At 33.5% G+C, this 18817-nt stretch overlaps 4 protein-coding genes across 5 annotated transcripts; 3 read left to right on the forward strand and 1 right to left on the reverse strand.

Annotated features, from left to right (window-relative positions):
- Nucleotides 1-777: 777 nt before the first annotated feature.
- On the forward strand, nt 778-2686 carry LOC146935552 (uncharacterized). Its single transcript, XM_085749065.1, has 2 exons — nt 778-1185; nt 2564-2686. Exons 1-2 carry the CDS (start codon nt 778-780, stop codon nt 2684-2686), a joined length of 531 nt encoding a protein of 176 aa, XP_085605191.1.
- Nucleotides 2687-4051: 1365 nt separating this feature from the next.
- LOC146935553 (transcription factor RADIALIS-like) lies at nt 4052-5472 on the forward strand. The gene is made up of 2 exons (XM_085750718.1): nt 4052-4466; nt 5186-5472. Exons 1-2 carry the CDS (start codon nt 4216-4218, stop codon nt 5208-5210), a joined length of 276 nt encoding a protein of 91 aa, XP_085606844.1. The 5' UTR covers nt 4052-4215; the 3' UTR covers nt 5211-5472.
- A 4530-nt stretch (nt 5473-10002) lies between these two features.
- Nucleotides 10003-13024, reverse strand: LOC146935554 (uncharacterized). 2 transcript variants are annotated; one of them, XM_085750719.1, is made up of 3 exons: nt 12797-13024; nt 10352-10549; nt 10003-10258 (listed from the first exon to the last, which is right to left on the reverse strand). In XM_085750719.1, the coding sequence occupies exons 2-3, from the start codon at nt 10529-10531 to the stop codon at nt 10163-10165; spliced, it is 276 nt and encodes a 91-aa protein (XP_085606845.1). In that variant the 5' UTR covers nt 10532-10549; nt 12797-13024; the 3' UTR covers nt 10003-10162. The 2 variants fall into 2 exon arrangements, with proteins under 2 accessions (XP_085606845.1, XP_085606846.1); XM_085750720.1 differs by having other exon boundaries at nt 10352-10534; nt 12797-12931.
- A 2850-nt stretch (nt 13025-15874) lies between these two features.
- Nucleotides 15875-18784, forward strand: LOC146935555 (proline-rich family protein). Its single transcript, XM_085750723.1, has 3 exons — nt 15875-16223; nt 17227-17364; nt 18122-18784. The coding sequence occupies exons 1-3, from the start codon at nt 16056-16058 to the stop codon at nt 18608-18610; spliced, it is 795 nt and encodes a 264-aa protein (XP_085606849.1). The 5' UTR covers nt 15875-16055; the 3' UTR covers nt 18611-18784.
- Nucleotides 18785-18817: the final 33 nt, after the last annotated feature.

An 18817-nucleotide genomic window follows, 5' to 3' on the forward strand; every position in this document is an offset into this window, starting at 1 on the left:
TAATCCTATCCTATTACATAAGCTATACCAGTGGCTCCAGCTCTAACTCCAGCCACTGATGAAGAGGAAAGAGGGTGGGAGGAAAGAAGATGGCGGGGAGGAAGAAAAGTTGTTGGTGGGGAGACAAAGGGGGCACAGGTGCCTCAAGGGAACAAGAGACCATGATGGTCAACATGACACCCAGGCAAACCAACCTCAGATTCAGACTCACCCCTACCCTATTGACCGATCATATGACCCCTGATGGATTTCCAAAGAGGCCTATTTCTATGAAAGGCCAACAATGGAAACACATCGTTGTAGAAGAGGAGAAGAAGAGAAAGAAGAATGTGTGACTTGCATTGAGAAAATGAAGCCTATTTATAGGGGAGGGATGGTTAAAAAACGTGTGGGAGGCCATAATTACAGTCAAAAAACGTGTAAAAACACGTTTTATGAAGCTAACCACCGCCCATAACGTTTATAAAACGTTTTCTTTGTGGTGCAGACCACCGGGCTAAACTTCTGGTGCAGTCCGGAAGATATAATCCGGAATTCACATGCACTCCGGATTACGTTTTCCGGAAAAATACGATAATGGGGTGTCCCAAAGTGAAACTTGGGACGTTGTGTATGGTGAGGGTTGGTTCGGATTGTGTAATCCAGATTGCTTCAGCATTGGATTCTTCTGTGTGGCCCGCATTGCACCGACAATTTTTGTGGTCCACAGCGCCCAAATGCCTCTATAAATAGGGGTCCCTGATTTCATTACAAGTAAACTACACCAGGAAAAAAATCATGGAATTCCCTGGCTTTGATCCGAACACCACGGCAGTCTACTACAACGGTGGAACACCACCCCATCTGTTTAGGATTCGCGACGATGTCACCCTCTCCGGGCTGAAGGATGAGCTGGATCAAATCAACCGTCAACTCAACCACAGAGACACGAGGAGGGTAGTCGGTGTTGAATATCGATGTCCATTGTCCGACTCAGCTGGATCTCTACGCTTCAGCCGGATGAAACTCACAAACGACGGCGACGTGAGAACCATGTTCTCTGTCTTTGGTCAGCACAGCGCTAGAGGACCGATCGAGTTGGACGCTTCGTTGGTTAGATCTGCTGAACAAATTCTGAAAAGTTTGCACCAGCCCAGGAACTACGAAGAAATCAGGGCTCTGCTGGAGGGACCAGAGGAGGAAGAAGTTAGTTTAGATGATCCGTGATAATGTGTTATTTTTTAATTAATCGTGTGTTTTATGTTGTTTTAATTACTTGTTAGTTATGTGTTGTTGAATTAAGTTGTTGCATTATCTTTTAATTGCGTTTTTATTGCGTGTTAGTTATTTGTTGTTGAATTTAATTGCGTGTTTTATTATGTTTTAATTTACGGCAAAGATGTTCATTTAATCGATAAAATAACCAAATATATGCTTTTCGGATTACTAAATCCGGAAAACACAGGGCGTAAGTATATTCCGGAAAACGTAATCCGGAATGCCTCAGCATAGGATTCTTTTCTATTGACCACATTGCACTAAGAGTTTATGTGGTCCACAACATCCAAGGACCTCTATAAATACATCCTCTCCGGTTTTCACCTTCAATACCATCAAAACACACAAACACACCAAAGTAAACCATGCAAATTTTTGTCATCAAGCTGAGGATCTTTCTCATGCTGTTTTAAATATATAGATCTCTATATAACGGCATGATGAAGATCTTCAGCATGCTGTCAAAAATATATAGATAGTCCTTGATGCCTCCTTGATAGATAGATAACTCAAAAATATCAAGAGGTTTCTATGAGTTAGATCTTGCTGCTTGCCAAATGATTATGTCATTTGGCAAGGCAGCAGGATCTAACTCAAAGAAATCCTCTTGAAAACACCTTGCCTTTCTTCATTGTGTTGCAGATCTGACTCCAAAGAAGAGGTTCTTATGAACTCGATCATGTCGGTCTGCAGATCGTAACATGTCAGTTGGCAGGCCGGCAGGATCAAGTTCAAAAGCTCCTCTTCGAACCACCTTCCCAAAAGATTCATCATTTATGTTATTCTGGTGCGGTTCGGACTATATAATCCAGAAATACTTCGTGCATTCCAGATTATAAAATCCGGAACCACTCAGTAAAAATTTGGCCGGTGACGTTTCACCAAAGCTTTGGCCGGTTAGTGGAGTTTGAATGCATTTTTTTACGGTTTTGAATGTGGAACACATTTTATTTGACTGTAATTAAGACCTATGACTTATATAAGGCTATAAAAAGGCTTGGATCTTCAACATTTTCCTTCATTCTTCTTCACCTCCTTTCTTACATTTTCTTCAAAAAAAATTAGTTTTTTAGGTAGCTTTTATCAGTCTTTGTGGTGTCATGGTCATTGTTGACCGCTCATACGACCCCTGCAATTGCATTTCAGCTTATGCGGGGGTCGTATAACAGTTAACAGAGACCCTTGACATCAAAGAAAGACACAAAATATTCATATCGTATTTGTCCGGATTTTATAATCCGGAAACACTAACAATCTGGTTCGGAATATGTAATCCGGACCAGGGATATTTTTGGAATTTTTGCAGGGCACGTTAGAAGGTCATAGGGTGGAAAAAGTAATACTCATCCTGAAAATGGGATTCACTGGACTAAGATATTTGGACCCACTGAAAGACCCTCCTTCATGCAAAAGCAAGAGAATATATTAAAGTTAGGCACTTTGCTGACTTACTTCATTCATCATGTATGTATATATATATATATGTTCTTGGGATCTGAACCACAACTATTTTTACTGATATATCACAATTTTTTTTTACAACCATTTTGTGACAACCTATGTGACAACTTTATCTCTCATACTCACATTATTTTTTTACTTTCTCTCTCTATTGTTTTGGTTTCCGTGTCACTATCTACTTTCCTTTGTAAATTAGTGGTTGTCACAAAAGTTGTCACTCAAATGGTTGTTCATATAACACACCTCTTTTTTTTAGGTCGTGTTTATTTGCTCTACCACGTGATTTAAGCCTTTTGTAAAGCCAATACATACATCAATTTTTGCTTGATCATATAAACATCGATTTACACAAGTGTTTTACATTTGCTTTTTTTAATAAACAATGTATCATGCACGCAACGCAGCTCCAAAGTTCGGTAAGTTCACCTCATTTGATAGTTGTAAGGACATCCGATTGCAACGACACGAGTTTTGAACCAAAAATTATTCACTCACTCGAACATAAAATGTGATACTCTAATCACTATTGACTAAAAAAATGTCTACAACTTCAAAGACAAATTCCTTAAATCGATTAAGACCACATAGAGCTGCTAAAAAGGGTCGACTTGATTGGTCCGCATTTTAACATGGACTGGGCTATAAAAAAGCAAATAATTGGAACTTTTGGCCCTACCTAATTAGCACGAATATAAAGTTGGATTGGGATGGAGCCGACGCAGTACCAACATGAGCATCAAAGTCCTATCAAGATCTATGTAGCAGTAACATGTAAAATTTAAGGTGTGTCTGATATTTGACACATTACTGACACATGTGGTTACATACATTTTTAATCACTTTCATTTCTCAAATTACATTTGAAGGCTATGTTTTAAAATTGTGTTTGGTGATTACGTCGATGCTTCATAGATCAAGAGTTTTAAGATCGTTGCATTTTGTGATCCAAATTTTAACTCGAGATCATTATTTAACATAGGATGAAACTCTTATCATCTCATCAAATCCATGGCTCTTAAATCCACAAGCTTGAAACATAAGAAAAGTAAGTTAAACAAAAAAATTAAAAAGCTTTTAAGTAATTCTATCTAGTCACTTATTTTACTCATTTCCCTTTTTATAACTAGTTGAAAATCTTGATTCTCCAATATTGCTCCTCCTCAACATTTTGGTCCTCCTCTATTCTGTGGTTCTTGAGGATACAAATCATACAAATTCTACTTCATTTTACCAAAGATTTTCATTCCAACTTGCTCTACCCCACACCTTCCACACGCCCTCTAATTCTTCTTATAAAAAGGACCAAGCATTGCTTCCTCTCTTCAAAATCACCTCTTCCTTAAGCCTTATTCTTTACACAAAACCTTCAACATTTTGAATAGCCTACAAGTTTTGTTAACTTCCACAACCATCAAAGTCTTAAGGGCTCATTTATTGTACAACATAACAAAAACAAGAAATTTGTTTGGACTTAGTTTTGAACCTTGGTTTCAAGAAATGGCATCAATGTCAGCATCTGGTTCATGGAGTGCTAAGGACAATAAAGCATTTGAAAGGGCACTAGCTGTTTTTGATAAAGACACACCTGACCGTTGGTCCAATGTTGCTCAAGCTGTTGGTGGTGGAAAGACTCCTGAGGATGTTAAGAGACACTATGAACACCTTCTAAGGGATGTTAGGCATATTGAATCAGGTCATGTTGCATTCCCAAATTACAAGAACATTGGAGGCTATGATGAGGAAAAAAGGTATTATACATTGTTTCAATTTTTTCTTATAAACATATATTAGGAGGAGAAATCGAACTCTCAAACTCCTTCATAATACTTATTCAGCGTCTCAACTCATATCGATGATTTACTGGACTACATGTGTATATAAGAAAATGTGTTTACTTTTAATTATAAAAGTATATATCACATTTGTATTGTTTGATTTCTATTTGTATTTTCAAAGATTTGTACATAAAATAAGTGCAATAATAGAAGTTATTTCACTTATTCATATACAATCAATAAAAATTTAAAATGTAAAATTAATTGAAAACAATGTGACAACTTTGTAATAGTGAGAATGAAAAATGATGGAAACCGAACATACCCGAATTTATGCTATCAAATTCTTCAAGAAACATCTCTCAAGCATAATTCATAAGAGTGGTCAATTATTTATATGTACTAATTTTTGGGTCAAGTGGGGAATCATGATCATCACATTGAGCCTTTATTCAAAATTTGACATGTTACTCAACATCTAATTTTTTATTCAACTTGTGTGTCCCAACTTACACTTTTTTACTCCATTCGTCTTAAGTTATAAGGTGTTTTAAAAGGAAGAAAAAAATTGTTTCAAATTATAAGTCGTTTTATAATATCAATAAAACATTAAAATAATGTAAAACAACTCTTTATTTGACATGATCTTCTTGAGTTTAACTTTCTTTGTTGCCTCTTGCTTTCACCTGCAGGTTGAGAAACCTGAAGCTCCAGTAACCAACTGGTGTCAACAACAAATAATTTCTGATTCTCATTTTCAAGCAACTTTTGTTTTTATTTTTAGAATCATTGGATTAGGTAACTATGATGTTACATAACATGTAGTGCCAGTGATGTAGCATTAGTGAAACTATTTGTCATAAGAATCATATATCCCATGATTCCATGTCCCACTTTCTAGTCTTTTGGAATATCAACGGTTCTGTTTTTGTTCCCAACCTTAATAAAATTATAGCTTTATGAGCTCCATTTATTACCACATGTGTACCTTACTATAATAATCTCTTTTCATCATTTTTATATATATTAAAAAAAATAGATAATGTTGTACCAAAAAAAGAAGATAATGTGTTATGTACTAAAAAAATATATTAGGTAATGTGTTTTATGTGACAATTATGTATGGGTATCCCTAAAATAGTTCTTATGTATGGATGTGTATAACTTTGATTTCCAATAAATATAGAGACTTTGCAAACCTGCTACGCTTATAGAGCAACTATCCTTTTTGTTTATTTCAGTTAGATTGAATATAAAAAGCCTTCTCTATTCATTGCTAAAATTGTTCTATGGAACCCATAAGTTCATTCTGATCAAGATAGTCTTAGTAATCCAAGGTATTTTTTTTTTTTTTTGGTACAAATCTAAGGTAATTTAATACCAAGAGATATAACAGTGTATAAAACAAAATGTGAATACCACTAAAAATATATGAGTAATGATATTTTGACATTCATTTATTGACAACTTTGTTGACAACCTTGTTTTTCCCACTTCTTATTGGTCAAAAACAATGGAGAGAGAAAAAGGAAGAGAGAGGATAACAACATCATGTGAATATGAAAGAGAAAGTTGTCCAAAAGTTGTCAAAAAGTGGTTGTCAAAATATCATTTTTCAAAATATATTAAGAAAATACTTAAAAAGGAGCACCATGTGACCAAACCCTTAAAAATTTATAGATTAGTACTCCCTCCGGTCATTATTATAAGCAAAAGTTCACTTTTTAGATACATTGAATGATTAATGTATCTAGTCAATAATAAAGACTAGATACATTAATCATTCAATGTATCTAAAAAGTGAACTTTTGCTTATAATAGTGACCGGAGGGAGTATCACACATACAAATAAATGCAAGTACACATCGTGAAGAAAAAGTTAAAAGAATAAAATAAAACTAATTATACTATACTTTGATAAAGATAAACACGATTACTATTCGCCGCTCTCATTGTCTGCATATCCGACACTTCATTATCTTTGTTTACTTTAATAAGGGCTGATTCAATGGTAAGTAAGAAAGGTAAGGTTACAAACAAAAAAACGCCACATATATTAAAATTTATTTTTTAAATCTCACTGACTATTAAAAAATTAGAGTTTAATTGTGGTGGGTTGACAGTTTTTCACACACAACCAATCAAAACATTCTGAATTGCCACCACATCAATTAATGATTTTAATTTATGTGAACCAAATGTGGCAATTCAGCATGTTTTGATTGGTTGTGTCTGCAAAACTGTTTTAGATTGTCAACTCACCACAATTAAACTCTTAAAATTATTGGATCAACCTCTGACTTTAATTATAATCCATTATATTAAAATGAGTGTTTTTTTAAGGATATTAAAATGAGTGTTGTTTGATGTTTTTTTCATCAAGATTAAGATACAATTATAATGTTAAAAACATGACATTTGTACTAAATGTCACGGTTAAAAAATAATCCCTCCTCTCTAAATAATAGTCGTTTAAGGTTTATACACGATTATTAAGGAAATGATTGATTGTGTTGATTTTGATGGTAAAATTTGTTTCATTTGCTAAAACACCCTTATTAATAATAGTTAGTGGAGTAGTTAAGTTGGATGAAATTCAATAAATAAGGGTATAATAATAGAAAAAAATAATAAATGCTACATTGGTATTCTAAAGTGACAATTATTTTGAGAAAAAGAAAAAAATGGTAAAGAGACAATTATTGTGAGACGGATGGAGTAATAATTAAAATTTAAATTTTGAAAAGATTGTAAAAGGTGTTACTCAGTTGATAGAGACAATGCATAATATATATGGGTCGGAGTTTGAACTTTGTATACCCCATTTATACACCTTATAAAAGTGAATTTTTAACCATCAACCTACTTAACAAAAAAAGTTGTCTTCATTTATCTCACATGGAAATAGAAAAACCAAAAAGAGAAAGATTTAGCTTTTTAAGAAAGATAAACAAACTTTATTTTTTGGAGGGATTAAGGTTTAGCAGCAATTGGAGACAAAAACAGCTAATAGTCACAAGAAGTACAGTACTAAACAAGGATAGAAATTGTTTGGTATGGCCACCGGAAAGCAAAGCAATCAAATTAGATTCCATTGAGATTTCTGTTAGGTTTGTTTGTTGAACAACCCATGTATTAGGCACGTGCCTTGGTATTCTTGAACTATTTCTGGTCTTTGAAATTGCTGTTAGATTATTAAATTGACTCAATTCTGTGGACTTTATATGTTTACCTTCCATTGTGTTTTGAACTATTTCATGGTTTGGTAGTGAAAACTATGGCTCAATTGGGTCCTACTCCTAGAGTTTAAGACTTTGACCTTCACATTCAAACTCATGTAATTGTGAGATATATACCTATCCTTATCAAGTATATCAATTTTCTTGGTAAACTTGCTTTGTCTAATATCTATGAGCAAATTATTATTGCACCATTTATAGGTTATTTTTTATTGTTGGATAATTTTTTTTTATTGAAAACTATCATTAAATCTGATAATATTTTATTTAATTTAATAGTGAGATTTATAAATTCAGTGGTAGAAACAATCTTGTACATGGTGTAAGATATATGTTCTTTGTGTACCATAACTTAGCCATTTTTATACGTTAAGTATATAATTTATATCTTTTTTTGTATAGATTCTTTTCATCGGAGGTAATCTTATTTGAGACATGTTGAACACTAAATGTGAGTAAATCTCTCAATCAAAAGTCTCTCAATCAAATTTAAAACATTGATTTACCACTTTATAAAAGCCTATCACCTTCGGAGATGCTCCACCACCGTTGATACATAATCTATAGCATGCAAACATGACCCTCCTTTTGCTTTTATCGATCTCTCATTTTTCTTTCTATCTTTTTTTTTTTTTTTCATTTTTTCTTCTTCTTTTACAATTTCCTCTCTCTCAAGATAATTACAAGTTACAATTTTTACACAAAAGTAATTGCAAAAAAAATAAAATTAATTTACGTAAAGAAGCGCAACATTGTAAAATTAAGTTACGTCAAAATTTGGTATTGTCTTCGGTAAATATCTATAAATACCAAAGGTTTGGTGCACTTTTACCAATAGTTATGCGAGTAGATGTGTAAAATGATCTACGGTTATTAAACTCATTAAATTTAAGTAAAAATGTAAAATTAAAATCAACATAACAAAAATAAATTATCCTACCTTATTTTATTCATGTGATAAACACTACTTTAAATAAGTCATACATATCTTCGTGAGCTTAACTAGTTCGGATGATAACATTACATAATATATGCGGAGACCGTATTCGATTCTATTCATCTTAAAAAGGTGAATATCTAAGCCGTACATTATTTTAAGCATTGTTTTTCTTTCCATTCCTGGAATCGAAGTTTTAACCATGTGAAACAAGTACAATAAGTTTGCGTGTTCAATGCTAGCATTGGTGCCTCAAGTTTTGGTGCAATGTCAAGATAATTCAATGTTGACCAAACAAAATATCTTCAAATTTTCATGCACTGTCTGTCAAGATATTTCCAATGCCAACATCTTTCACTGATGAAGTGACAAAGAAAGTGAGGAGAATTAGTTGGAACTTATTACTCCGTCCGTTTCAAAATGAGTGTCGTTTTAGGTGTTTACACACAAAAGTGTTGAAAACTCATTCTGAACTTGAGTTAAGAAGACTGATGTGACCAATAATTGGAGCATAAGGATGAGTCTGTGAGACATCGTCCTTGGTCATTATCAAGAGTTGAGTCTGGTTTAGTCTAATATTAAGGTTGTGCACGTCATGCTAGGCCAATTCCTTCAGCCATGTGTAGCTTAGGATTCAAGCAAGTAGTAAAACCAAAACAACTTGGAAACCCATCAAGTCATTCATCAATAGAGTTTTTAATCAAATCGTCCAAACAACACCACCCCAGATTTTGAAATTATGGAAAAATCAGAAGAATCTTTTATGTAAACAGAGGTGCCGATATTGGGTTTCTAGGAAGGGGTCTGGATCATCAACAAGCTAAAGGTCTTGCCCACCAAGACATCATTCTTATTTTCAAAAAAGGTGGTGCTCGAGTGTATCATCAAGTAGACAGACAAAACGATTAGGCGAGATAGCTTTCGTATGGCCTATAGACTTAGCACCATAGCCCACATTGACAGTTAATGTGATATGGATGGCGTGATAAGACCGTCAACTACTCCCTCCGTTTCAAAATGAGTGTCGCTTAGCCAAAAAAAATTGTTTCAAAATGAATGTCACTTTCAGTTTCCAATGCAATAACAACTTTTTCTTTTCAATTGTACCCTCCAATTAATACTCTGCACACTACTTCCAAAGTATTACTTTTAAAACTAACCAATAGTTAATAAGGATAATTTGGTAAAATAACCATTCTCTTTTTTTTAATCATTGTATTTCTTAATATGTGTGTAAACACCTAAAACGACACTCATTTTGAAACAGAGGGAGTATGAATTAAACAAAAATAAAGCACAACAACCGTATTGGAAAAGACAAGTAGAGATCATCTCCATATAAAAGTAGGTACGAGCAGGGAAAGCTATGTTATTACTGTTTGTGGTGTATAAAGATGTCTGTTTGTGGTGTATTAAGACAATGTATCTCAGGAGTTATAGTAATGTGTCCAATACATGACTCGGTTAAAAATAGTGGCTAGAAAACAACAAATTTACTCTTTTAAAACGGTCTGAAGAGGCAAAGAACTTTCAACTTCTTTCGTAGCCTTGGAGTTCGCTTCAGCCACTACCTTGGACAAACCAAACATCTGAAATAGATCCAAAACCACACTATATCAGCAAATGACAAAGAATGTGGTGCAAATAAATTTAACAGGATAGCTTTGGTACAAAGTACAAACCTTCTTAATTGTTTTCTGAAAGCAGGTTTTGTGTTCATCCATAGAAGCATGAATAAACTCGTCAATGTGATCCTTCACATCCTCCAAGAATGAGGCTTCTTCATGCTTCTTCTTTCGACAAGAAGTGGCAACAGCAGCTGATGAAGTTGGCTTTTCAGCTTGGCTTTTCTGAGTGTCCATGATCTGAGGTTCCAATAGCTGTAACAAGTTATGCCCATAAGTCTCAATTATCATCAAACAATTTAGTTAAACATTAGTATATATCGGTCATTGTTATCAAATACTACGCTCTGCTATCTCTATTAACCAAAATATTAAAATGCAATAACAATGTATATTTAAGTTGTTCTAGTGAGAGGCAGGATCTTAAACTCATGAAAATCTAAATGACATTGGCAATGGTAATCAGTAAGAAAACCCATACGTAATACTCAAAAGTTAAAAAGAACACTGTGTGTAAACAATTTAGAACTAACAACAAACACAAGTCATGCCCTGCAGGTAAAGAATTAGAATATTTAAAAGCAAAAGGTCAACATTTTTTTAAGGACGGATGGTTTGAAGCATAACAAAATTTCTATCATCAAGTAGTGGAGGCTTCAATCCTTGTGGCCTCCGTTATAACCGAATTCAGACAAAAGATAGGGCCGGCTTGTGCCGATTTCATTGACTAATAAGGTTATCAAATGAATTGAAATAACAATTGATATGACGGAAAACGATATATGAGTTAATATATGCTCTAAAGTTGAAAATATCATATCCACAATACAAGCACAAAAATCTCTGGCGTGAGAGTAAGTATAAGATATAAAATCATTTATGAACTTTAGCTGTTCTAAGGCTTTTAAAAATGTCAATTTCAGACAAGATCAAAGACTAAATTACTAAATTTTACAAGTTTGGCTTGTTGATATTAAAATTTTATGAGTTTTATGACTATATATCACCTAAAGTGCATTGGAAATTGAAAGCCGCATAATGCTTCAAAATATAGTTGCAGGCTTCTCAATTTCTTTATAAATAAACTATGCGGATTTGGTTTGAAATATATCTGTTAACAACGACAATTACAAAAGATAAAGCATGCAATAAGGCACAAAAGAAGTTTTTAGACCACGTCTCTAGAAACACTGAAATCTATATATTACGAAACATAAAATACAGAATAAATTTTACATTGCAAGACTAATTACAGGACCCGAAGCAATCCATTCAATGAGCGACAAAAATAATAATTTTAACACTACACACTTCCAGATAAAGACATATACACAACTAAACCTTAATTTCCAAAAACAACTCACACTAAATTAATTTAAACAAAATCCAAAATTTTCATGGTTAAAATCCTAATGCAAGCTTTCAAAAGAAACAAAAGATGCATGTTTTTCATTTGTATGGCTCAAAAAATGGCAACAGCTGCCAAAAGTCTAGAACACATGCCAAATATGCAGAGAATACGTTTGTCGTTGTAGGAAAAGTGATACTAACTAAGAAAAAGTTTGAACAGAGATTCTATAATTAAAAGCGTTGTATTTAGCTCTCTGAAGAAACAAGTAAAGTCTGATTTAACAATTGCATAGCACAACTTATCGTAAAGAAAACAACCTCCACTAGAACAAAAATATCACGCTATTATGCAAGGAAAAGATCCAAGTTAGGAAGAAAACTGGTATTGACAGCATAAGAACAAATTTCAATCTTTAGTTCCTATTATTAAGCCATGTACATTATCTCGAAACAAATAGTGCATGATTATGAGTTGCACTAGCCAAAATTTTGCAAAAATTTCATGAATGTAAACATGTTCAACCAGTGTAGTCCATCGAGCATCACTGAAAATGGTAGTTTGTTAAAACACTTCTTTGCTACGGTACAATAGTACTGCTATAGCTGCTATTTAACCACACTTTATACTAAATCGCGTATTGCAAAACAATAACGATTTGTTAAAATTCTTCTATTCTAGATATAGCCACTATTTGACCATATTTCAAGCCAAATTGCATGTCGCAAAACACTAGCGATTTGTTAAAATTTTGGTATGCTACAGCGCAATAGTATCGCTATATAATAAATCACGTATCACAGAACAATAGCAATTTGTTAAAATTCCACCTGTACCCGTTGTTTGTCAACAGTGTCTTCAACATGTGATTTAGAAAACATGACAAATTCATATATACATACCAAACCAATAAATAACCCTAAACAAGATAATTTTCAATTTCAAATTGTGCAAACAGAGTTTGTACCAAAACATATCATTTGAAATTCCAATTCAAAAAATATTTCTAATTTAACCATAATATTTCTACATTAAATTATCAAAACATATTTATTCTTTCCAGTGGCGGTTATCGAAGCCGCAAATCGCGCTTGAATCGGATCATCGGGCGTGTTACAGGAAAAGGGAAGCGAAATTAGAAAAAGAAGGCAAACCTGGACGGAGTTTTCGCTGTTTGTGGTGGCCGACGATGAACTCCGGCTGGGTTTTCCGGTGAGTTGAGTTGAAGGCGACGAGAGTTGTTTATGAATGATGGGCCTCAAAGTAAAGTGGGTTGGACTTTCTGTTATGTTTTCAACCGAGTAACTTTTCCAACACCCCAAAATATGCTACTCTCTCACGTGCCACAGTTTCCCAAATTAGAGTAAATAGGCAATTACCCCCTGAAATTGTAAGTTTCGTCAATTACCCCCTGAAATTAACAAAACTTCAATTACCCCCCTGAAATTGCACAACATTAATCAATTCACCCCCTCCGTCAAACTTTTCTATAAGGCTTTGTTTGCGAGTTTGGAGGGGAGGGGAAGGGAAGGGTTTGAGGGGTGGAAAATATGAGGGAAAATGAAGAAATCTTTCAAATTTTTTAAAAGAGTAGTTTTTTAGAGAATGATAAATTAATGTATATGATTACTATATTTTTAATTTTAAAAATAATATAACAACATAGATTAAAGATGAAGATTTCATATAAACCCTCCAAAACCCCCAAAAACCCTCCTCCAATACAATTTTTTAGTTCCCCCAAATGAGGAGGGTTTAGTATTATGAAGAAAAGTTAACCCCCCAAAGCCCTCCCCTCCCATTTTCCTCTATTTCTTCCACTTGCTCATTCCTTTTTTCCCAAACCTTCCCCTCCCTTCCCCTCCAAACTCACAAACAAAGCCTTAGTCAACATGACGTTTTGCAAATACCCCCCGTGAAGTTTTGCACTTATGTGTAAAATGCCCCCAAACTTGAAAATTTATATTTTTTTCTTATACTTGACTCAAAAGATATTAAAGGCAAACAATTAACGGTTATTTTTAAACTTTAAACTCTACAATATTACAAGCTATTACAAGGAAAAATTCACAAGCTATTATTCCAAGGAAAAACTCACAAGCAACAATTCTTTCATTTGTATTTGGTTCTTTCTTAAACAATACTATTAGTTCATAATCAACATCAGTTTCAGATTTGGACCACCTACATTGACCACAAACATCCGTGGCAAAACATCACAAACATCTGTATACATATGCACCAACAAATTTGACAAAACATCCTAAGTTTGACAATGATTTATAATGAGTCTCATGCAGCCAACGGCTAAAAGGAAGCTATTCACACATACAATAGAAACAAAGCTTTAGGTATGAACGAAACATAATAAATAGGTCAATAACAACATTGATTTCAATCATTACATTACATGGTATCATTGCTTGTGCCTTTCCACACTACATCACTCCAAGTTTAACAATCAAATAATACTTTAAACTCTACAATATTATAATACAATTAAAGTTAACCGTTAATTATTTGCCTTTAATATCTTTTGATTCAATGATAAGAAAAAAAAATATAAATTTTCAAGTTCGGGGGGCATATTGCACATAAATGCAAAACTTCAGAGGGGGTATTTGCAAAACGTCATGTTGACTAACAGAAAAATTTGACGGAAGGGGTAAATTGATTAACGTTGTGCAATTTCAGGGGGGTAATTGAAGTTTTGTTAATTTCAGGGGGTAATTGACGAAACTTACAATTTCAGGGGGGGTAATTGCATATTTACTCCCCAAATTATCTTATCTTGGACACAGTTTTTTTCCATAAAATACCCACACCGTAACCGTATAATTATACGTACAGTATTTTCCGTTTTTTTTACGTCCCTCTTTCTCTTACCCTCTTCTCTGTCAATTCGTCGCAAGAGAGACGGGAAAAGTGAATGGATCTGATTGTGAGGACGATGGTGGGGGAGGATGGTGGTAGGAGGAACGGATTATGGTGGAGAGAGAGAGAGAGAGAGAGAGAGAGAGAGAGAGAGAGAGAGAGAGAGAGAGAGAGAGAGAGAGAGGAGCACACAGGGAAGAGAGAAAGAAGAGGAGGTGGGGTATTTACAAAACTACCACTGCTGTAAGGTTAAAATGTCTGAATTTCCCATGATGTCTGTATTGTGTCAAAAAATTTGTGTCTAGTTATCATTGTTAGATTATATAATCTAAAATATGTTTATATAAGGCAATAATCAGAAATAACTTGAAAACTTGATTTTTAATTGAAAGACAACGGAAACATCTAACAATGACATAAACATAAGGATAGAATAGGATGGTCAGAATGATTCTTAATTTTGTCCGATTATCCTATTACAACCTGATTCGGTTGGTATTGTTTGGATTATATAATCTAAACATGTTTCCTCTAGATTGTTGGCACAGGAGGAGTGTATGGTGTCGAATTTTATAATTAAAAAAAATAAAAGAATGTGTCCTTCTATAGGGAGTGTTAGGATTATAACATCCAAAAAAAAAAAAATTGGATTTTATAATTCAAATGGGTGAAAATTTCATTTTTCTAACCAAAAATAGGGAGTTTTTTTATATAATCCAAAAAAGAATTAATCTTTTTTTCAATTTTGTAAATGCGAATAAAACAATACATGATAAGAGAAAGTACTCTTATCTTTTTTTTTAATCCATGTGAATCAATCAACTAAATCGTTTATTTTGGGACAAAGAGAGTAGTTTATATGAAAGCAATTTAACTTTTTTTAATCTTTTATTATAAAAATAGTTTTACGTATGTATTTATGAAGCCATTTATCCATATGGGGTATACTTTTGAATAAATTAAAAGCTTTTGTGCTATTTAGATGCGTGTTTTATGAATGACTTTGAGATTGGTAAAGTTGCTCACGCTTTAGAGAGAATATAATTCTAAATTAATATACTATTTTTTTAGAAGCAATGGTATTTGAACAACCAAACGTTGATAATTTATGAACAATCCTGTTAAATATGAAGAAAAAAATGCTAATTTGATTAGAAAAGAGAGGAAAAAAATTATTGATAAAATGACAACAATATAAAAATACATTTCTCAAATAATTTTCCTCTTTTTTCAGCATATTTTGTTGTGCAAAAATTGTTGGAAAGCCTAAAATTGTCCACGGTTTCATTATACCACTTGTGTGGTCTAGAAACAAAGAAAGTAGATATACCCCACTCAACAAAGTCTCTTCAAACTCTACCACAAACCACCCATCTTAACCCACACACACACAAACCATAAACCTTCTTTCTCCATCAAAAACCAAACCAAAATCCTATAATTGGAATCTTTTTCTTCTGTGTGTGTTTTTCTTTTGAGATTCATTTTACTTTAGACTTCAAACTCTACACAAACACACTCATTCATTTGTTATCAATAATGGCTTGTGCATTGCAAGCTACCATAACAACCAACACATGTGCCTTTTCAACAAGAAAATTCTCCTTGAAGCAACAAAAGATTAACAAGAGAAGTTCATGCATGTTTATTGTTAGAGCTTCTTCTGAGTCTGATTGTAATGAGGAAGAATGTGCCCCTGATAAGGAAGTTAGTTCATTAAATTCTCAAAACCATTTTTTCAGTTAATTGTGTGCTTTTGTTTTATTTGTTTTATACTTTTATTACTTGGTATGTTTTGTTTGGTGGTTGAGAAAATTAAGGAAAACTAGGCATATTAAAACTTTGTCCAAAGCAAAACATATTGTTGTAACATACACCCTCCGGTCACTATTATAAGCAAAAATTTACATTTTAGATTCATTCATTAAATGATGTATGTGGACTATAATAAAGACCATATACATCATTTAATGAATGAATCTAAAATGTAAACTTTTACTTATATTAGTGACTGGAGGGTGTATTTTTCATTGTATTATGCCAAGTAGCTATTATGCTTTGCTTATAAAGGGAGTTTGTTTATACTTTATATTGGTTTTGGACCATTGTATAATTTGATTAGAGATCAATTTGAATATTGTTTTTGGTTATTTTTGTTATTTTTTTCATATAGCTCTAGCATGGTTTTAAATTGTGGTTGCGGTTACACTACAAACTTCTTTATATTGTGTGAAAACAGAGTCAAAATTGTGGTTGCAATTGCAATGTTGTTGCAGGACCTCAAAATCCTTTATATGTGACTGCATTTGCGATTGCGGACTGCAATTTATAACCATGGATTGTAGTAGTAGTAGTAGTTTATAAATTACTGAATTATGAAGAGAACAAATGTTAGCATAATTTATCGTCAACACATAGAATTATATGGTCTTAAAAGGATAGTTGGCATTAGACCTATTCAACGATATTACAGAAAACAGTAGAAAGTTCATTTGTTGTCGGTGTCTTTCTGTATGAAATTCTGAATGTCTTTTATATGAAATGCTGAAAGTTCATTAGTATAAATGAAATTTGCTTCATATCAGTACTTTCACATTCACATAAGTTTCAATGTGTTTCCAATTATCGAACCATTTTATGTACAACCCGAATTTCTAATCAAGATGAACAAAAGGCAAAAGAAGCTAATCCTCTGTTGATGGTGATGTAGGTTGGGAAGGTGAGTATGGAATGGTTAGCAGAGGAGAAGACAAAAGTAGTAGGTACATATCCACCACGTCGTAAGCAGGGTTGGACAGGCTATGTTGAAAAGGATACTGCTGGACAGACAAATATATATTCAGTCGAGGTTAGAATTTTTTCTATTATTAAGGAATTAAAGTTATGCTTGTTTCATAATTTGTTGTTCCTTTGATCTTTATGTATGTATGTGTGAATGTGTCCCTTTGATTTTGTTGAGCATGTAAACATATAGCAAAACATGCTAGTCATATAAGAGAGTACTATGTACTAATCATATCTATCTATCTTGTTAGTCTCTACATATCAATTTTAGAGTATTTGGTTGAGGAAAAATGGAGGGAGGGGACTCAGGGTAGGGAAAACTTTTCCTGATTCAATTTTTGCTCCTATCAAATGTGGGGAAGATTTGGATGGAAGAGGAGACGATTTTATTAAATGTTATATATTTATCCTTACATTAAATATCACATGTAATGTAATACAAAAATCACGGTTTGGATAAACAACTTAATTAAGCGCTTACAGCAGAAGCAGTTGTCATATAAGTGCTTGTGAATAAACTATTTCCATTTCATACAAGTTATAAGTTGTTTTTGTAAGCTCTCTTGGTCCTTGGAGAGCTTATGAAAATAAGCTGAAAATTACACAAGCTAATTCAATTATCTCTCTCAACCAGTTTCACAAGTGGTTATACTAGTAGATAAGCTTAAATAAGTCAATCCAAATAGGCACAAAGTCATGTTACGATTTTTATATAAATGATAAGACACACAATATATAAACGATGCCTTAAGAATCTAGGTCCTTAAATTTTCTATGGCGTTCGAGTCAATGTTTGTCTAACACTTACTGACCTTTTCCAGCCAGCAGTTTATGTGGCAGAAAGTGCTATAAGTTCAGGAACATCTGGTTCTTCTTCTGATGGAGCTCAGAACACAGCAGCAATTGCTGGTGGTCTTGCACTGATCTCAATTGCCGCGGCATCATCAATACTTCTACAGGTTGGTAAGAATTCTCCTCCTCAGGTCCAAAAAGTTGAATACTCCGGGCCATCACTTAGTTACTACATCAATGAGTTCAAAACACAAGAAATTACTCAAGCGCCTGCCGTGACAGCCGAGACAGAGCTATCATCATCATCTGTTCAACCTGAGAGCACTGAGACGGTACTATCATCATCTGTTCAACCCGAGAGCACCGAGACGGTTCTATCATCATCTGTTCAACCCAAGAGCACCGAGACCGGTACATCATTATCTGTTCAAACCCAAAACTCTCCTGCAGAAGTTCCTCAAGTTCAAGTTGAATCTCAAATTCAGCCAGAGACCTCAAGTGTGGACATCGTATCTTAAGTGATCACTTGTGTGACCACTTTTTCTTTAAAAGCATGGCAAAGTAGTTCATTCTATGTTGATAATATGAGCTTATGTATACAAGGTTAATGGATGGAAATGTTTTTGCTACCAAATTAAGTGTGTTTATATTTTGCCAAGGAAAGAGATATGATATCAGTGAACACAACTAAAGGTTAAGCGTTACATTTCTCAATTTTATATATA

This window comes from Medicago sativa, chromosome 3, assembly GCF_051527215.1.
Source record: "Medicago sativa cultivar Bolivia chromosome 3, Bolivia_mono, whole genome shotgun sequence".
Lineage (NCBI taxonomy): Eukaryota > Viridiplantae > Streptophyta > Magnoliopsida > Fabales > Fabaceae > Medicago > Medicago sativa.

Bases quoted from the DNA above. Each gene is read 5' to 3' on its own strand.
- LOC146935552 (XM_085749065.1), top strand. From the start codon at position 778: ATGGAATTCCCTGGCTTTGATCCGAACACCACGGCAGTCTACTACAAC. The intron at 1,186-2,563 runs GTTAGTTTAGAT...GAATTTTTGCAG, and splicing joins AGGGACCAGAGGAGGAAGAA to GGCACGTTAGAAGGTCATAG.
- LOC146935553 (XM_085750718.1), top strand. From the start codon at position 4,216: ATGGCATCAATGTCAGCATCTGGTTCATGGAGTGCTAAGGACAATAAA. The intron at 4,467-5,185 runs GTATTATACATT...TTTCACCTGCAG, and splicing joins GGCTATGATGAGGAAAAAAG to GTTGAGAAACCTGAAGCTCC.
- LOC146935554 (XM_085750719.1), bottom strand. From the start codon at position 10,531: ATGGACACTCAGAAAAGCCAAGCTGAAAAGCCAACTTCATCAGCTGCT. The intron at 10,259-10,351 runs GTTTGTACTTTG...GATCTATTTCAG, and splicing joins TTCAGAAAACAATTAAGAAG to ATGTTTGGTTTGTCCAAGGT.
- LOC146935555 (XM_085750723.1), top strand. From the start codon at position 16,056: ATGGCTTGTGCATTGCAAGCTACCATAACAACCAACACATGTGCCTTT. The intron at 16,224-17,226 runs GTTAGTTCATTA...ATGGTGATGTAG, and splicing joins AATGTGCCCCTGATAAGGAA to GTTGGGAAGGTGAGTATGGA. The intron at 17,365-18,121 runs GTTAGAATTTTT...GACCTTTTCCAG, and splicing joins CAAATATATATTCAGTCGAG to CCAGCAGTTTATGTGGCAGA.